The sequence below is a fragment of the Suncus etruscus genome, chromosome 7 (genome assembly GCF_024139225.1).
Source record: "Suncus etruscus isolate mSunEtr1 chromosome 7, mSunEtr1.pri.cur, whole genome shotgun sequence".
In the NCBI taxonomy this organism is placed as follows: domain Eukaryota; kingdom Metazoa; phylum Chordata; class Mammalia; order Eulipotyphla; family Soricidae; genus Suncus; species Suncus etruscus.
In genome coordinates, this window is record NC_064854.1 from 7,880,833 (window position 1) to 7,898,982 (window position 18,150).

The following is an 18,150-nucleotide window of genomic DNA, read 5'->3' on the forward strand; positions in this document are numbered from 1 at the left end:
CCCCCAACCTCCAAAGTCCTGCTTCTGCTCAGACAAACTTTCCCCCTCTCAGCGGAGACCCTTCAGCCTGTCTGGCTGGTGGGACCAGGCAGTGTTGAAGGCCCAGAGATGGAGGTAGAGTTGGGTGTTGGGGTCTGGCACACTCAGGTGTGCTGAGAGAGATGGGAGCCCCCCCCATAAAGTCACACCTGGTTAGATGTGTCCCCACACCCCCAATCAGCAACTGTGTCTCCTATGATCAGAACTCAGTGCTCAGGGGTGCTGGGCTCAGGGTGGGCAGCCTCTCCTCCCTGGACCAGCCTTGGAGCTCAAATGGTGAAAAAATAGAGGGGCCGAAGTGGTGAGGGAGGTGATGGTGCTACTAGCGCCCAGGGGTGCCCCATTTCTTCTGGGAGGGGGAGCCAGGGCCACAGAGAAAAACCGCAGGAACTGAATCGTAATTCCAGGCACGAAAGGCGTGGGGAGGAGGCACCCCAACTATCCAGGCTCTGATCTGATGGGGGGGCTGGAAGTGTTGGCAATGAGAGGAAGGAATTCCATCTAGATACAGAGCAAGGCAGGGGTGAAGCGAGGCGCAGTGGCGACTCCGGTGCCTGACTGCCTGACTGAAGGGGGCAGCTTTAAGGGGTTCTCCTCCGTCTTTCTGTCAGTCTGTCTGTCCGTCGGTCGGTCGGTCGGTCAGTCGGTCGGTCGGTCGGTCAGTCAGTCGTTCGGGAGGGCGGGGAATCCTCCTATCCGCATCCCCGCGGCGCTGGCCCACAAGTACCCCGCGGGTTCTCCGTCAATATTTGCAGTTCCCTGGGCGCGATGAATGAACCCGTTGGGCGCAGCTGGGGGGGGGGGGGGGAGGCGGAGCCGAGGGCAGGTGGGAGGCCGCGGGCTCGGGAGGGGCCCCTGAAAGCCCGTCCTTCCCCTTTCCCCTCCTTCCCCTCCTTCCTCGTCCTCCTCTCCCTCCTCCCTCTCCCTCCTCCTTGGCCCAGGCAGGCCCCGGGCCGGGCGTGGACTCCTCCTCCGATCGGGGCTGCCGATCCCATCCGATCCGATCCGATCCGACCCGGGGCGCACAGGCCTCGGCGCGGCGCCGAAGTGCCCAAACCGGCGAGAGCGCACGGGGTGCGCCGGGGAGCCAGGGGGGCTCTCCACGCCGCCCCTCTCGGCGCTCCTGGGCTGGCCGGCTGCTCCTCCCACCCGCGCCCGCCTCCTGGCTCCTGGCTGGCCCGATCCCTCACTCCTGCGCCCGCTGCTCAGCAGTCCCCCCCAAAGCCCCTCGGTGCGGCGGTGCCTTGGTGCGTCCGTGCGCCCTGGGCGCGCGCGCTCTGCGGGCTCGGGGAGGTCCGAGGCAGCGCCGATGCCCAACGTGGGGGCTCGGTGAGCGGCGTGGACGGCGCCTGCACCCTCTCCGCCCGGCCGGCCGTCCCTCCGTCCGTCCGTCCCTCTCCGAGCCCGGCGCGATGCACGTGCGCCCTGGGCGCACCGGCGGCGGCTCCTCCTTGGCGGTGATCTGGGCGCCCCTGTTCCTGTTGCGCGCCGCCCTGGCCCTGGCCGACTTCAGCCTGGACAACGAGGTGCACTCCAGCTTCATCCACCGGCGCCTCCGCAGCCAGGAGCGCAGAGAGATGCAGCGCGAAATCCTCTCCGTCCTGGGCTTGGCGCACCGGCCGCGCCCGCACCTCCAAGGCAAGCACAACTCGGCGCCCATGTTCATGCTGGACCTGTACAACGCCATGGCGGTGGAGGAGGGCGTGGGGCCCGACGGCCAAGGCTTCTCGTACCCCTACAAGGCCCTCTTCAGCACCCAAGGCCCCCCGCTGGCCAGCCTGCAGGATAGCCACTTCCTCACCGACGCTGACATGGTGATGAGCTTCGTCAATCTGGGTGAGTGGGTGAGTGAGTGAGTGGAGGAGAGAGGGAGACCCGTCGAGGGGCTCTGGACCCTCCGATCCACAACCTGCCTTTGCCACCCCCAGCATTGGGCACCCCCCAAAAAATAAACAAGCAGTGGCGCACCCATCACCCTCTCCAACCTCTCCAAGCGCATTACAGCGTGCCCCAGCCGTGGCCGTGGGAGTTTGGGGCTGGCTGGGTGGGTGGGATAGGGTGGGATGAGGTGGATCCTGGTGGAGTGGAATGGGATGAGATGGGGTGAGCACCCCAATCCCGCTCCGGTTCCCCTCAATGAATCAGTGACTGCACCTCTGCGCCTGGAGGCGTTGGGCCAAGCGCGGGGTTCGGTCCTGTGAGCGGTTCCGGTTAGCTAGCTAGTTAGCTACCTGCCGGCCTTGCTTGCCAAGGCCCTGCCCGGCGAGGCTGCTTTCCCGCCCCTTTTGGGGTCCCTTCTGGGCTCTGCTTGGAGCTGGCCTCGCTGCACACCCCCTTGGACCTTCCGAAGCCTACCTGTGTTCACCTCCCGCGCGCTCTCTTGGGGGAGCCTAGTTGGGGGAAGCCACCCTCCTCCTCCGCCTGGCTCGCAGCCCTCCAGGCTGGAGCTGGGAAAGAAAGGAAGGTTGCCATCGCGAACTTTCTATTTTCAAAGTTTAATGACAGGGCCCAGGCCGGCCCGAATCCATTTTCAGGGGTTATCACGCGCGGCGCGTAAAACCGCCAGTTTTGGGCACTTGGGGAGGTGCGCGCGGTCTTGGAGCCGCCGCCGTCCCCAGGGGTGCGCCCGCGTATGTGTGTGTGCGTGCGGGGTGTGGTGGGGGGGGACTGTGTATCCTGCAGAGGGGTGTCCCATCTCTCCAAGGGAGCCTCTTGGGTGCTGTCGGGCTCCCCCTTGCTCTCTTCTTGGCGCACAATCCTGAGACTGGTTTAGAAACTCAGCTCTGGCCGTGCGCGGTGAGACTGACTGATGGCCAAATATTTGTTTTGCGAGATAACACGCCCCGATAGTGGTGTTTCCTGAACCTTTCTTTTCCTTCTTTCTACACGTGGAACTTTGCAGCGCACATCCCAACTGGGACAGGACGGGAAATGGGCTCAGCAAGGTGCTGGGTCAACATGGAAATAAATAACTGAGGCCCAAAAGCTTTCCCCCACCCCTCCTGGCCGGGGCTTTGATTTGAGGCTTTGAGGCGCAGGGTAAGCTGGGATCCTGCCTGCCATATAAGGGTCCCCCTGTGGCCATTGTTTGCTGCAATAATAGCCCCAAATCCAGAAGTGCTGAGCCCCTGCCGCGAGGGCCCGAGGACCAAATCAAAAAAGTTCTGGAAGTTTCCCTGATCCTAAGGGACGCTCCACTTGGGGAGGGGGGCGTGTTTAAAACATCTCCCGGATGGATGAGGTAGGAAAGAGCAAGATGAGGGTAGGTGGGTGACGGGGCTGGTGGGCCCAGGATCCCCTGACACCCCAGAGCCATGAGCTGGAGCTGGATTTAATTGGAGAGGGGCCTTGCTGTGGCACTCTCTCTGTCTCTCTCATCTCACTGGGAATCCAGGATTTCCTCAACTGTTCCCTGATATACCCAAGCTGTGGGCTTGGAAAAGATATTTGGAACTCTTGGGGATGAGGGCAGAAGAGCAAGCACCCCGCATGGCCCATCTAGGGGGCCTGATGTCCTAGGCGCCTGCACGCAGCCAGGGCAGACTGAGCTGTTTGCTCCCTCGTGGAAGCAGGCTGGGACTTGTTTTTGCCGGGCCAGCAGCTGGGTGTCTGCCTCCCCTGGCTGTGCACACACCTTTACCCCGCTGGTAGTCAGTGCCTTTGCTTTCTTTCATCTTGAAAGGACAAAGACCAGCTTGTCTGAGCCTCTTAATCAGCGGGGCCAGCTGCGTCTTCATTGGATTCGGCTGACTTCTAAGGCCTGGCTTTCTGGAACATCACCCCCAACAAGGTGGCCCGCAGACTTTTCATAGTTTGATTCTCTCTCTCTCTCTCTCTCTCTCTCTCTCTCTCTCTCTCTCTCTCTCTCTCTCTCTCTCTCTCTCTCTCTCTCTCTCTCTCTCTCTCTCTCTCTCTCTCTCTCTCTTGTGCGCTTCAATCTAGAAGTAATGCCTTGCCCAAACTGCCAGGCAAAAGAAAAGTTCCCGGGCCCGGAGAGATAGCACAGCGGTGTTTGCCTTGCAAGCAGCCGATCCAGGACCAAAGGTGGTTGGTTCGAATCCCGGTGTCCCATATGGTCCCCCGTGCCTGCCGGAGCTATTTCTGAGCAGACAGCCAGGAGTGACCCCTGAGCACCGCCGGGTGTGGCCCAAAAATCAAAAAAGAAGGAAGGAAGGAAGGAAGGAAGGAAGGAAGGAAGGAAGGAAGGAAGGAAGGAAGGAAGGAAGGAAGGAAGGAGAAAGAACAGTTCCCAGCATCAAAAATCAAAAAAGAAAGAAGGAAGGAAGGAAGGAAGGAAGGAAGGAAGGAAGGAAGGAAGGAAGGAAGGAAGGAAGGAAGGAAGGAAGGAGAAAGAACAGTTCCCAGCATCTTTGCTTCTGAAACAAGCAGTTCATTCCTTCCATTCAGTTCTGGTCCCCTCCCCAAGTTTCTGCCAAGGGGCTGGAGGCTGGAAATGGGGTCTTTTGAAGAAACCACCACGCTTCTCGCTTCTCTTTAGCAAGCACATTGCGCCGATCTGTAATTTATAACATGTAATCATATGCTGCATCTCAGGCTAAGGTTTAGCTCGTCTCAGACACCACCTGAGCACGGAAAGGTCATGGGTCCATGACATCCGGTGTCTGTTCTCAGGTGGGGGCCATTAGTGGAAAGACTTTTTGACGGTCCTGTCAAAGAAGTAGCTCACCAGGACAGCCCCTCTGGCTTCATTGCCTTCCTCCTTCCTCCTCTCTCTTCGTTGTCCTGCAGTGCTCAGGGGGCCCTCTGCCCGGATTCTGAAGGTTTTTGCAGACCTGGTGCCTTTATTTTTTCTTCCTTCTGTCTGCAGCCAAATTAGTTTTTTGCTCCTATAAGTCGTTCTTGGAATTCAAGCGTTTGGCCAGGCAGCGAGGAAATCTTAGCTTGAGAGAACCAAGCACGTTTATGATAAAACCAGGTTCTCTGAGGCTGGCAGAGACGGTCTGTCTGTCTGCCTGTCTGCCTGTCTGTCTGTCCATCCGTCCCAGGATACCTGCTTCCTTTGCAGCTCAGACCATGCTCATATACCCAGGCCTTGCAGTGGCTCCGCTCTGAGATTTCTAAACCCCTTTGGATTCACAGCCCCATCTGTGTAGACAAAATTTTAGAATTCGAAACAGACCACCTTCTCTTAAGCAGTTCCCCAGGTAATGTGAGTCCACTTTCTGTCTTATTTTTTGGGGAGAGATGCAGCAGCCCCTTCTGGAATCTTCTACAGAGGCTGGCTAGGCTACGAAAGCTGTGTGATTGGTGTTTATTTCTGGTCCAGGTCGTGCTGGCACCACATCTTCAAAGCTCCATTTCAAACAAATAAACAAACAAAAAACCAAATAGAAAGAAAGTAAGAAAGAAAGAAAGATGGAAACGCCGCCTTGCAGGGCCGGGAGCCTCCAAGTGGCTTTTGTTAATGGAGTTGAAGAGCCAGAGGAGAAGAGGCAGGCGGTGTGGCTTTGACATTGTCCCATCTGGCTCTCCTTTTTGTTGACAAGTGTTTGGCATTAAGATCGCTCCTTTTGCCCCCTAAGAACCGGCCCTCCCACGACAGAGTATTAGAAAAAGATTCTGTTACAGTTGAAAAACTTCCTCCGGGGACAGCTTCTCAGGCAGTGCTTGCCGGCATTTGCAGCTGTAACCTGGCTTGTGTTAAAATTTGGAAGGGGCCGCTGCACATTCCAGCTCCGCAGCGCCCGCCCTCGTGGGTTTAGCAGCAGAGGTTAATAGAAATGTCACCCCACCCAGATCACCCCATCTCTCTCTCTCCCCATCTCACTGTAGGTACCTGCTTAGCAGAAGTACTACTGCGTTTGCTGAGCCCTCCTCCCCAATCGCCTCTGATGCAACCTCATTTTTCCCCTGCATCTGTACATCAAAGAGCCGTTTCTATTCTCCCAAGGATTGAGGTGACCCCAATTTGAACTTCTGGAAGCCTGTGTGGATATTTCCCTCTGGGAACCCAGGCTCCCGTGGATGTCTGCTCTGGATTCTTTATTATTATTAGAAACTTTATTGTTATTTTTTGACTTGGGGAGTGGTAGTATTTGTGGGGACTGAGTGGCCCAGGAAGGAGACAGGGAGACAGACAGACCCTGGAAAGGTGCTCAGAGTCTGAAAAGAAGCTGCTCAGAGCTGTGGCTTTGCAGATGGGGGTTCGGGCCTTCTGGGAGTTTGTGCCGGGATAAACACAGCTGGCGGCCGGTCCCTGCCCACCGGCATGGCTGCGTGTAAGCCATGTCATGTGGTGCAGCTTCCGGACCAGGGATGACCTCATTGCGGGGGGAGTCCCTTTCGAACTGACTGATACCCCAATCTCTTTCCTGTTCCCTCCCTTGTTGGGGGAAGGTCATGTCTACCCTTGAAAAGCCCCGATGTCTTCAAACCACCAGGCTGATCAACACCATCCTGCCTGTCCTTTGAGCCACTGGGATCTGTCGCAAAACAGACAACCTCACTTATTTGGGGGATCCTCCTTCACATCTGGAAAGCCCAGAGTCCCGGCTTCTAGACTTCCATGTGGTCTCTGGTTCCGGGATCACGCCTGTCCTTGTGAAGATGGTGAATACACCTTTTGGGCAGGTGGGGGACATGCCCTGCGGCTCATGACACTTTTCTAGCCCAGGGTCTGTTCCTTCGATATTGCTTCAAAATCACATAAAACTGGTGCCCTGGGACTGTGCCCCGCTGCTCAGCTAATGTGGACAGGGAACCCCCATATTTACCCTGGATCTGTTCACTTACCCAACCTTGTTCAGACTGGCTGGGTCCCACATCCACATCAAAGGCCTAGGGAGGGGTAAGTGGAGAGAGAGGGGCAGCGCACCTGGCCTGGGTGTCGGGGTGGAGTAGGGTGGGTGGCGTTTGAGGTGGGGAGCATCTGTCTGAGACCTGGGCATGGTGAATAGTGGGGGTCAGCACTGGTGGTGGGTGCTAGATTTCCAGTAGACTCACAGAGCAGTCCACTGTATTTTTATTTTTTTGTTTTTGGACCACATCCGGTGACGCTCAGGGATTACTCCTGACTCTGTGCTCAGAAATCGCTCCTGGCTTGGGGGGCCATATGGGATGCTGGGAGATTGAACCGTGGTCCTCGTAGGTCTGGTGTGCAAGGCAAATGCCCTTCCACTGCACTACAGCTCTGGCCTCATTTCTTATACCTTTTTTTTTTTTTTTTTTGGCGTTGTTTGAAATCTCTTGTCCCAATGTCCAAGGTTCTTTGTCGGAGCGGCCCAGACATAGGCTGTTTTTTGTCCTGAGCCTCCCGTGCCTTTTTTCCACAGCCTCAACCATGTGTGGGGAAAGAAGCTCTCCTTGAAGACAAACAAGCTGTTTGTTCTGTGAACTGTTCCCTCTCTGAGCTGCGTGCAGCTGCGACGGGAACCCAAGGACTTTGCAGCAAAAGGCATTTAACAAACACTATGTGACCGGAGTGGGACTGGCTGGTCTGTCTTTTAATTTGGAACAGATCTTTGGTACTTAACCTTTCCAGCCACCCCCTCTTCACCCTCCCCACTCCCCTAAAAAGTTCCACACCCCGCTGTGAGATGGCACAGACCCGAACACAGGGGAGACTGCCTCGCACCCCTTTGAAAGTGGGGTGCATGGCATGCTTCTGAGGCTGTCGGGAGCACATGCCGTCTGCTGGGTCGCTTGGCTGACTACGCTTGCCTTCTGCTGCACGGATGTTGGGGTGTGGGGGGGGGCCCTCCTCGGACGCGCGCGCAAAGCCTTTCTGATCCGCGCGGAGTGGATTGAATTAATGACAGCTCCGAGATCACCAGTGTTGGGGTAATTGCTTTATTGTTTTGGAGCCAGGGTGCTTATAATCCGGTTCCTGTACAAACATGTTTAACGTGTGTTAATGCATTTCTAAACCCGAGCCTGAGCACAGCCCTGCTTTTCATTAATTGATGTCGGTAGCCTGGTACAGTGTTTCAAAGGGCTGGCCAGGGTCGAAGCTGTTTCCAATTTCCTTCCTTTCCTGGCTCTGGAATGCCAATGTTAATTTTTTCCCAGGCCGAGCAGGCCCTGCCAACCGCGGCTGGCCGTGTAAAAGGGGCGCCTGGATGAGGGTTTCCAGCCCTCGCCAATGCGCCGGGGCCCATGGGCCAAGTTGCCTGACACTTTGCAGCTAATTCTGGGTGATATATGGCAAGGGGGGTGGAGGGGACTGAACAGCACCGCCATGTAACAGAAGTTCTCAGTGACAGCAGAGGGTGTGACTTGACTGAGGGGGGACTGAGCAACCTCCAAGCCGTGCCTTTGAGGTGCAGTTTGAGCTCATGTGTTTGTAGAAGGGGGGTGCCACGTTGCTGTGTGACCTTCTGTGAGTTGCCCACCGCCTCTGAGTGTATTTCTTCACTGTATTCACGTTGGATGCTGATCCTCCTCAGTGGAACTCGGGGCGCAGAATGAATGTGAGCTAGTTTTTTCAGTGTGGGGGAGCAGGTCGGAGAGCGTTTTGAAGAGACTCAGGATGTCTCACACACACACACACACACACACACACACACACACACACACACACACACACACACACTAAATAAGGCACACTCTGGCGTGTTAGTACATAGTAGAGTTTTTCGGTTCTTTATCTGAAGATTCCAAGATTAAGCCGCCCATTATTTTATCTCATATTTGGTGTTGGATATAGAACCCAGAGCTACTGGCATGCTGCCTCTGACCCATGGCATTGCAAAGATGCCTGAAGATTGACCCCAAAGAGAGGCATTTTCCTCCTCCTTTGGAGGTGGGAGCTTGGAAAACTTTTTTTTGTTTGTTTATATATTGGCCTTTGAGCTATACTCTGCAGTGCTTAGAGATTATTACTCTTGGCTCTGCACTCAGGAATCACTCCTGACCTTGCTTGTGGGGGACCATTGGGATGTGGGGTGCTGGGGATCAAACCCGGGTCAGCTTGCATGCCAGGCAAGCATTCCCTTATCTGCTGTCCTATCTCTCTGGCTCCTGTTTTGTTTATGTTTTTGAAGGGGCCACACCCAATAGTACTTGGGGCTTCCTCCTGGCTCTGTACCCAACTCACTCTTGGCAGGAATGCCAGGGATCGAACCTGGGTCAGACACATGTCAGCTAAGTACCCTCCCTGCCATACTGAGATACTGGGACTTGAACCCCAGAAGTGAGAAATTTCTTCTGTGAGCAAACTCTTCTCCCTCAAGATGCTAAGTCAAATGTCACACAGGTTTTTCTGGGCACATCTGGGCTAATATATGGGGGCCCAAGGGAGCCCCCCCTGGGGAACTCTGCTGTCTTTACAACTCCCCTTAAGTCCTACACCAGCCTTTTTTTTTTTTTCCCACTTCCCCAGCATACCCTTTTCCCAGTGCTGGAGACGAATGGAGATCAGGAGATCAGGCGCTTCTCCTTCGGGGCTTTCATTCCTGGGAATCCCCCCACCTGCCCACACTCTGGATCAGAGCAGGTGCAGGGGAGCCTTTGGTGTCTCCCCCCTGCCTCTCATGGGGTCTGGTTATGAGCTCCCCACACACATTCCACTCCCTCCCACCCTGAGATCTGAGGACCCAGGAGGGTATTCCAGGGCCTCCCGTCACTCAGGCTTCCCTGACCTGCCCGGCAGTTCTGTCTATACCGCTGGGAAAACTGCGACTTCAGAGAGGATTGGGTTTCCTACATCTTTGAGGTCATGTGCCCCTGTCTCCAGGCTCGATCCCCCCAGAGCGGCTTTCAAGTTTCAACCTTTTGTTGTCTGGCTTAATGAAATTTGGCTGTGAATGGAACCGGGCAAGGTTTCCAGGATCTCGGCCTGGCATTCTAGAAGCTTCGGCTGGTCGGTCGCAGTCGCAGGCCTGTGCGGTCTTGCTCGCCAGCTCTGTGGCTTTCAAGTCATTTCAAGACAAACCCATCCTGAGCTTCCACACTGGTCGGCCTGGGCCTGTGTTGGGCCAGCTGCGTTTTGGGGATCTCTCACTCCACCGGCTGCCAAAAGGCCTCCCTGAGCTCACATGACCAGAAGACAGACAGACGGTCCTGCGTTGTGTGCATGAAGGTGGCGACTGTTCTAGTGTTTTCTACACAGTTCCGGAATGTTTGCATCCCTTGCCTACCAAGAAGTCCAAACAAACTGAAGGTCTGCTCTGTAGTCGCCACTTTCTGAAACATAAGCTCAAGGAGAAACAGGAGGAGGCACAGAGGGTAAAACAGTGCAAAACTCAAATGTTAATTGAGTGAATTTGTGTTTTTTGTTTGTTTGTTTTGGGGCCACACCCAGTGGAGATCAGGGGTTACTCCTGGCTCTGTGCACAGTAACCGCTCCTGGTGGGACCGAGTGATAGCATAGTGATGGGGTGTTTGCTTTGTACACGTAACTGATCTAGGACGAACATTGGTTCTATCCCCAGCATCCCATATGGTCCCCCAATCCATTGCTATTGCTTCTGCCCCATGTTTTTTTGTCTGTTTGTTTTTTGTTTTTGAGGGGGATTAACCATTACCTGGTGGTACTCAGGAATCACTCTGGCAGTGTTCAGGGACCATATGTGGTACCAGGGATCAAACCTGGTTGGACAGACGCAAGATAAGCACCTTACCTCCTGTATTATGTCTCCAATCCTAAGAGAAAAGATTCTAAGTGGAAATTGCGACTGGAGAGACCAAACATGCACCTTTCCCTCTGACAGTCACTATGAGTTTTTGCATGACACTGTTTTGGGGGGCTCGAGGGGTTCGCACCCAGCAGCAGTGCTCAGGGGTTACTCCTGACTCTGTGCTCAGAAATCACTCCTGGCAGGCTCGAGGGACTATATGGGATGCCAGGGATCTAACTTGGCTCTGTCCCAGGTAGGCTGCATGCAAGGCAAAGGCCCTACTGCTATGCTATCTCTCCGGCCCCAATGACAGTGCTTTTGACATCATGCTAAAACTGTGTCTTCACTAAATGCAAAAAGTCTTGTCCAGGCTTTGATGGATTGTCCCATCAGCTCTTATGTCCCATCAGCCTGGAGGAAGGGGTTAAACACCTCTGTCATGGCTTTCTTTTAAGTTTGGAGGCCACATCCAGCAGTGCCGGGAACCCTCTCTTGGCTCTGCACTCACCCTTCCTGGTGGTGCTGGCCTGACCCCTCTGTGCCAGAGATCAAACCAGGGCCTGCTGTTTGCATGGCAAGAGTCTCCCCCTCTGTCCTATTGCTCTGGCCCTGATATTGTTCTAGGAAGATGGGAGGCCATGACTTGTGTTGAGAGGCCCTATAAGAGATCCTTGGGCCCACGGAGCCTCCACCCTCTCCAGTGCCTGTGAAAAAGTTCCCGGGGACTCTGCTGGGATTTGCTGGTCTGTAGGAAACTGCTTGGCAGGTCTGCTCTTATTTCATTGGTCAGAACTGCTCATGTGGTCAAAATCAAATTTGGTGGGGGATGGGGTGGTGCCACCCCCCTTCAAGCTTGAGTAGGGGACCTTAGAAAGAGTCTGGGGACCTTTCTGGACCACTGACTTCTCTCTCTCTCTCTCTCTCTCTCTCTCTCTCTCTCTCTCTCTCTCTCTCTAGCTCTCTCTCTCTTTGACTCTCTCTCTCTCTGACTCTCTCTCTCTCTCTCTGACTCCCTCTCTCTCCCTCTCTCCCCCCTTTCCTCTCTCCTCTCTCCCTTTTTCCTCGCTCAAGAATCCTATCTCCCAAGATAATGAGATAGGAAGGGGACAAGTGAATTGTTGGCTGCGGAGCTGAAATAAGATCCTGTTTTCCATCCCAGCCACCAATTATGCAGAAATTGTTGTTGCAGCTCAGCCAGTACAGAGGTCCCCAAACTTATCTGGCCCCACTGCCTCTGTTCAGAAAAAATCCCCCCTCCCTCAGAACCCCCCACTCTGTCAGTGAACAACCAGAAAGAGGCCCCATACCAAGATTCCAGCATGGGGAAAAACACAAGTTTCCATCTTCCCTCCTGCCCCGAACCAGCTCCTGAACTTTTCTTTTCCCCACCTTCAACTCCAGCAGAACCCTAAGGCTTCCCTACGGGCCTGTACCCCATTTTGGAGACCAGCAATTCTAGAAGCTTCCATGCCACTGAAGTGTTCATGTGATTGAAAAAGAGGAACCCTCTCCCCAGCCCCACTTGCAAAAGGATTGCCTCTTTAAAAAAAAAAATTACTTTATTTAGGGGCCAGAGCAATAGCACAAGAGTAGGGCTTTTGCCTTGCACGTGGCCAATACAGGACAGGATGGACCCAGGTTTGAGTCCCAGCATCCTATATGGTCCCCCAAGCCTGCCAGAAGTGACTTCTAATAACAGAGCCAGGAGTAACCCCTGAGCGCTGCCCGGTGTGACACAAAAACAAAAACAAAACCAAAAAGAAAAGTCTACTGTTGAGTCTGGAGATAGCACAGCAGCAGGGTGTTTGCCTTGTATGCAGAAGGACGGTGGTTTGAATCCCGGCATCCCATATGGTCCCCCAAGTCTGCCAGGAGTGACTTCTGAGTGCAGAGCCAGGAGTAGCCCCTGAGCACCGCCGAGTGTGACCCCAAAACCAAACACACACACACACACACACACACACACAAAACTTAATTTAAACACTGTGGTTGCAAGGTTGCTCATAATATAGTTGCTTTATTTTTTTCAGTTACAAAGTTGTTCATGATCGAGTTTCAGTCATACAGTGTCCAACACCCTTCAGTAGGGCACATTTCTTTTTTTTTTTTTTTGGTTTTTGGGCCACACCCGGTGGTGCTCAGGGGTTACTCCTGGCTGTCTGCTCAGAAATAGCTCCTGGCAGGCACGGGGGACCATATGGGACACCGGGATTCGAACCAACCACCTTTGGTCCTGGATCGGCTGCTTGCAAGGCAAACGCTGCTGTGCTATCTCTCCGGGCCCAGGGCACATTTCTTACCACTTATGTCCCCAGTTTCCTCCCTCACCCCTGCCCTCTCCCCTACCTGCCTCTGGGGCAGACAATTTTCTTCTCTGTTTCTGTCTCTGTCTCTTTGTCTCTCTTGTTACTAAAGGGGTGTCATGCTTCTCACTTTCCCTTCTTCAGACCTCAGTTCTTTGGATCCACCTCTTGAGCATTTGTCTTTCAGCCAAAGCCTATGCCTGTAGGTCACTGGGTCCCTCATGCCTCAGAGGGAGCCTGGCTCTGTAGTGGCCCTGGAACAGCCCTTGACCAGGCTGGGTAGGTCATTCCTTGCTTCCAAATCTTGCCTTGCAGAACTGCAGCTTTTCCCAGGCACAGGGGCTCGCTTCATCCAGGCAGGATCTTGTGTGGTAAAATCTCAGAGCCAAGACCCCAGAGGTTTGTGGGCTCAGCTTGGTGCTGAAAGCTAATGGGGTGATAAAGGGGAAAGGGGCCTGCACATTGAATGCTGGTACCCCAGCCATATCCTGCTTCTTCAGGCTGCTGAGAACTGAGTGCCTGGCCTGATTCTGGGTAGAGGGTCACTAAGTCCCACATGCTGAAGCTTCTTGTCCAGGGACCCCTCACTCCATCAGTGGACATCGTGGTGAGGAATAAAGATGTTGTTTTGTTTTGTTTTGGGGCCACACCCGGCAGCACTCAGGGGTCATTCCTGGCTCTGTGCTCAGGAATCGCTCCTGGCAGGCATGGGGGACCATATGGGAAGCCTGGATTCTAGTCACTGTCCGTCCTGGATTGGCTGCATGCAAGGCAAACACCCTATTGCTGTGCTATCTCTCCAGCCCCTGGCTTTTTGTTGTTGTTGTTGTGTGTTTGTTTGTTCCTCCCAGGGATTACTCCTGGCTCTGCACTCAGAAGTTCTTCCTGGCAGGCTCAGGGGACCATATGGGATGCCAGGGATCAAACTTGTGTCGGTCCCAGGTCAACCTGGTGCAAGGCAAACGCCCAACTGCTGTGCTATCGCTCCAGCCCTGTTTTGCTAGTTTCTGGCCAGTGCCCCAGTGTAGGATCAAACAGTAGAAATGGTCCCAATCCCCATTGACCAAAGTGCATCAGGGATTAGTAGTAGCTGAAGAGGCAACCTGCAGAGCCCTGAAAAAACGGATCCCCAAGCGACCCAGAGGAAGACAAATGGCTCAAAAGCAAGTTCTTCCTCGATGACCAGCACAGCCTCAGTGCAGTGTCCAGAGGAGGGACTGTGCACAGGTGTCGGTTAGGTAGGATCCCTTGTCTGCCACGTGTACACAGGCAAGTGTGGTGTGTCTTGCTATGGGTCCTGGGTTGTGGGTTCATGCCAACACCCTGGAAATCCAGTCAGTTCACACCTGCTGCCGCTGGGGAAGCACCTGGAATAACCTCCAGAGCTCCTGTCCCATTTCTTCTGCTGCCATAATAAGAAACCTCTTGGAGGTACAGTATGCCTTCTGGGGTTCATCTTGGAATAGAACAACTGTGGAAAAAATGGGTGAAATATGTGAAAAGCTGGTCAAAACTGGAGTTGAGTTCATGACACAAAACTATTGAGGCCTTGGTTCCTTTCTCGTTTGTTTGTTTTTTGGGCCACACCCAGTGGCGCTCAGGGTTACTCCTGGCTCTACACTCAGAAATAGCTCCTGGCAGGCTCTGGGGACCATATGGGTTGCTGGGGTTCAAACCCATGTCCGACCTGGGTCAGCCGCGTGCAAGGCAAACACCCTACCACCCTACCCTACACTGAGGCCTTGATTCTGATGGGTATTGAGGGGTCCCTGGAGCTCTGCAGCTTTTCTGTAAATTTGAACTTTTTCCACAGTAAAAAAGTTTCTTTTCATGGGGTAAGGAAGCACTTATCGCTGGGAAGGTCCTTCCCGGGGCTGGAGCACAGAGACCATAATTCTGTCCCTGGTACCTCCATAGTTTCCATACCCAGAGTTCAGGCCAAGGGAGTCCCTATTGCTTCCCCAAGCATTGCTTGAGACACCCCTAAACCTAACCAGCAAGCACATGATAGAAAGGCAGCCCTGTTCCCCCTGCTAGTTCTCAGTGATTAGTATTTTCTCCTCATTCTCCCTGTGTACCCCAGTTTAGAATGCACCCCCTTCCACGGACAGGAGGCTGTGGTAAAGTGGAGACATGACAGAGTCCAAAAGTGGGACTCTGGGGTGGGGAGAGAATGGTGCACCCCCCAAGACAGCCCCAAGATCAGTGACTCCTAAGGAGATTCTGCAGTGCTCCTTCTTTGGGGGTTCTGGGGGAGCCCTAGGGATCAGCTACCCTTTGTTTGGGGGCGCCAAGGTCTTGCTGGCTCCTTCCTGGCCCTGAACTCTGAGTCGCCTCCCTTTTCACATTCCGCTGGGGGGCTGGCTTTGCCTCAACTTTACTGAGAGAGAGAAAACCTTAAAAATGGCCAGGGGCCCCCAATCTTCCAGGGCTAGTAAATGTTTATAGGGGAGAGGCCCAGTGGGTCATTTCCTTTAGGAGGAAACAATAAATAAAAGCTTCTTGCCAGAGTCCTGCTCAACCAACATCCCTTGGGGTCCGACTTTACTGGGGGCTTAGGTGAGACCTCAGCATTGCTGAACCCCTGAGTATGTGGCTATGCCCTTGAGGTCAATTGAGGGAGGGATAGCCCAGCCCCTGCACTTTTTTTTTTTTTTTTTTTTGTGGTTTTTTGGGTCACACCCGGCAGTGCTCAGGGGTTACTCCTGGCTCCATGCTCAGAAATTGCTCCTGGCAGGCACAGGGGACCATATGGGACGCTGGGATTCGAACCGATGACCTCTTGCATGAAAGGCAAACGCTTTACCTCCATGCTATCTCTCCAGCCCCGCCCCTGCACTTTTTAAGGGGGTCATTTCTCCTGGGGGAGCAGTGGCAAGCTTAGGGGGTGTTGAGTAATGCCTATCTCTGCCCCAGTGAGAACCCACAGCGATTCCAGGTGGGGTACAACGAAGAAGCTGGGCGATATCAGTGTCCCCCCCAAAAAAACTCTGCTGTGGATTTCAGAGTTTTAGTGTCCCACAGCCCAGAAACCCCATCCTGGCATGGAAACACAGCTTCTCTGGTCTAGCTTGTGACTTGGCATTTGAAAAGCTACCAAATGCCACTGGCCCCGCCTAGTGTCAGACACTGCAAGGAAAGGGGCCACCCCGAAAGAGGGTGCCAAGCCCCCGGAACCGACACATCTCTCAGGGCCTTTCACACTGTGAAACCAGGTCACTGGTGGGAGCCTTTCATCCTGTCCCTTTTTTGGGTGGAATGATGCTCCTTCACTGAGCGTAGGAGCTCTGGAGGCCAGTCCCTACCATTCTCAGCCCATTGGACTTGCAGAGATCGCTTGGGCCACCCCCACGGTTTTTGGGAGCCTCTTGGGTTGAACCCTGTGATGTTCAGATTCTGGGGTTGTACCTGGGCTAGAACATGCCAGGAAGTACTCTGAGCCCTGTATCTTGCTCTCTGTGTGTCCCTGGTCCCTCTTTTTTTATGCCTGCAGATCCCCCTAACATGGCCACCTTCCCTGCTCCTTTCCTGCAGAGCCAGGGTGGGGTCTAGTTGTAATCCAGTGCCAGTGGTCATAGAGGCCTTTATAAGCCCTTTGCACCCCAGAATGCCCCAAGCAGGGCCATGGCCTGAGATTTGGGGTTCACTGGAAGGACAGTCATTGGGAAGGAAGCAAGATTGGCAGACTGTGGTCCGAAAGGGCTTGAGAAATTGCCCTGGTGCTGAGGGCTACACCTGACCCTGAGAGGGGACTTTAGTGCTACCTGTCGGCTGGTGGGCAGCTACCCAATAGGAAAGTAGGGGCTGTCTCTTTTGAAGTGTTGGGGAGCTGAGGCATATGTCCAGGCCCAGCTGACTGTGCTCCTGACTTAAAATCTGTCTCCCTCAGGTAGCACTGGACACTCTCTCCCAAACCTGCAACTGTACCCTTCCAAAGTTCTATCTACACTGTTGTCCCTCTGTGGCCTTCCGGAAATACCCCATCCTGAGCTTATGGGGCCCTGTGTTTATTTTTTGTTTCTTTTGGGGGGGGGTCACACCCAGCAACAATCAAGGGTTATTCCTGGCTCTATGCTCAGAAATTGCTCCTGGCAGGCCCAGGGAACCATATGGGATGCCGAGATTTGAACCACCATCCTTCTGCATGCAAGGCAAATGCCCTACCTTCATGCTAGCTCTCCAGCCCCCTTATGGGACCCTATGAGTTCAGGAAACCCACAGCTACATGGTCAGTTTCTCCAAAGGTGCCCCATCTTTTTTGTTGTTGTTTTTTGTTTGTTTTTTAGGTCATACCTGGCAGTGCTCAAGGCTTATTGCTGGGGGAGCTCCATGAACCATATGGAATGCTGGGGATCAAACTTAGGTTGTACTAAGTTTGTACTATCGCTCTGACCCCGTGGTGTCCCAAACTTCTTTCTTTTTGTTTGTTTTTGGGTTACACCCGGTGATGCTCAGGGATTACTTTAGGCTATGTGCTCAGAAATAGCTCTTGGCTTGGGGGATCATATGGGATGCCGGGAATCTACCGAGGTCCCGAGGTCCGACCGCTGTGCTATTGCTCCAGCCCCCTGGTGTCCCCATCATTAACCCGTGTATCTCTGAGTCCCCTCCAAAGGTGATGGTGAATGTGCACAGAGCCTCCTATCTGCCAGCACCCCAGCTCCACAGCTGGGATATGGGTTTGAAACATTCTCCTAGCCTAGAGCCTCTCAGCCATGCCACTGTACCTTTAGGCAGGTGGTACCATGGCCCTTTTTCTTCCAGGATCCTCTAGCACCAATGGGGACCTGGACAGCCCCTTCTCATAAGATGTGGTACTGGTTACTGAGAGTTGAGTTTGCACCCCTGGGTCTGGCCAGCTGGTTCTGGACTGGTGGTAGCAGAGATCCCCTAAGATTGGAGTCAGGCCACCATAGCTCAGATACCCCATGGTGGCCCGTCTCTGTGACCGGCACACTTTAAGCAGTTTTCTTAGAAATCCTGCTGTCGGGGCTGGAGAGATAGCATGGAGGTAAGGCGTTTGCCTTTCATGCAGGAGGTCATCGGTTTGAATCCCAGCTTCCCATATGGTCCCCCGTGCCTGCCAGGAGCAATTTCTGAGCCTGGAGCCAGGAATAACCCCTGAGCACTGCCGGGTGTGACCCAAAAACCACAAAAAAAAAAAAAAAAAAGAAAGAAATCCTGCTGTCTAGATGCTGCCTCTGGCTGCTTATGATCCAGTTCCTGAATTC

General features: G+C 54.0%; 1 protein-coding gene across 1 annotated transcript in view; it reads left to right on the forward strand.

Moving 5' to 3' along the window:
- The first annotated feature begins 1,413 nt into the window (after positions 1-1,413).
- The window catches only part of BMP7 (bone morphogenetic protein 7), a 53,216-nt gene continuing 36,479 nt past the window's right edge, over positions 1,414-18,150 (forward strand). Inside the window, exon 1 of the mRNA XM_049776347.1 lies at positions 1,414-1,875. Within this exon, the coding sequence (XP_049632304.1) occupies positions 1,452-1,875 (424 nt within the window). The 5' untranslated portion in view covers positions 1,414-1,451. The remainder of the gene's footprint in view (positions 1,876-18,150) is intronic.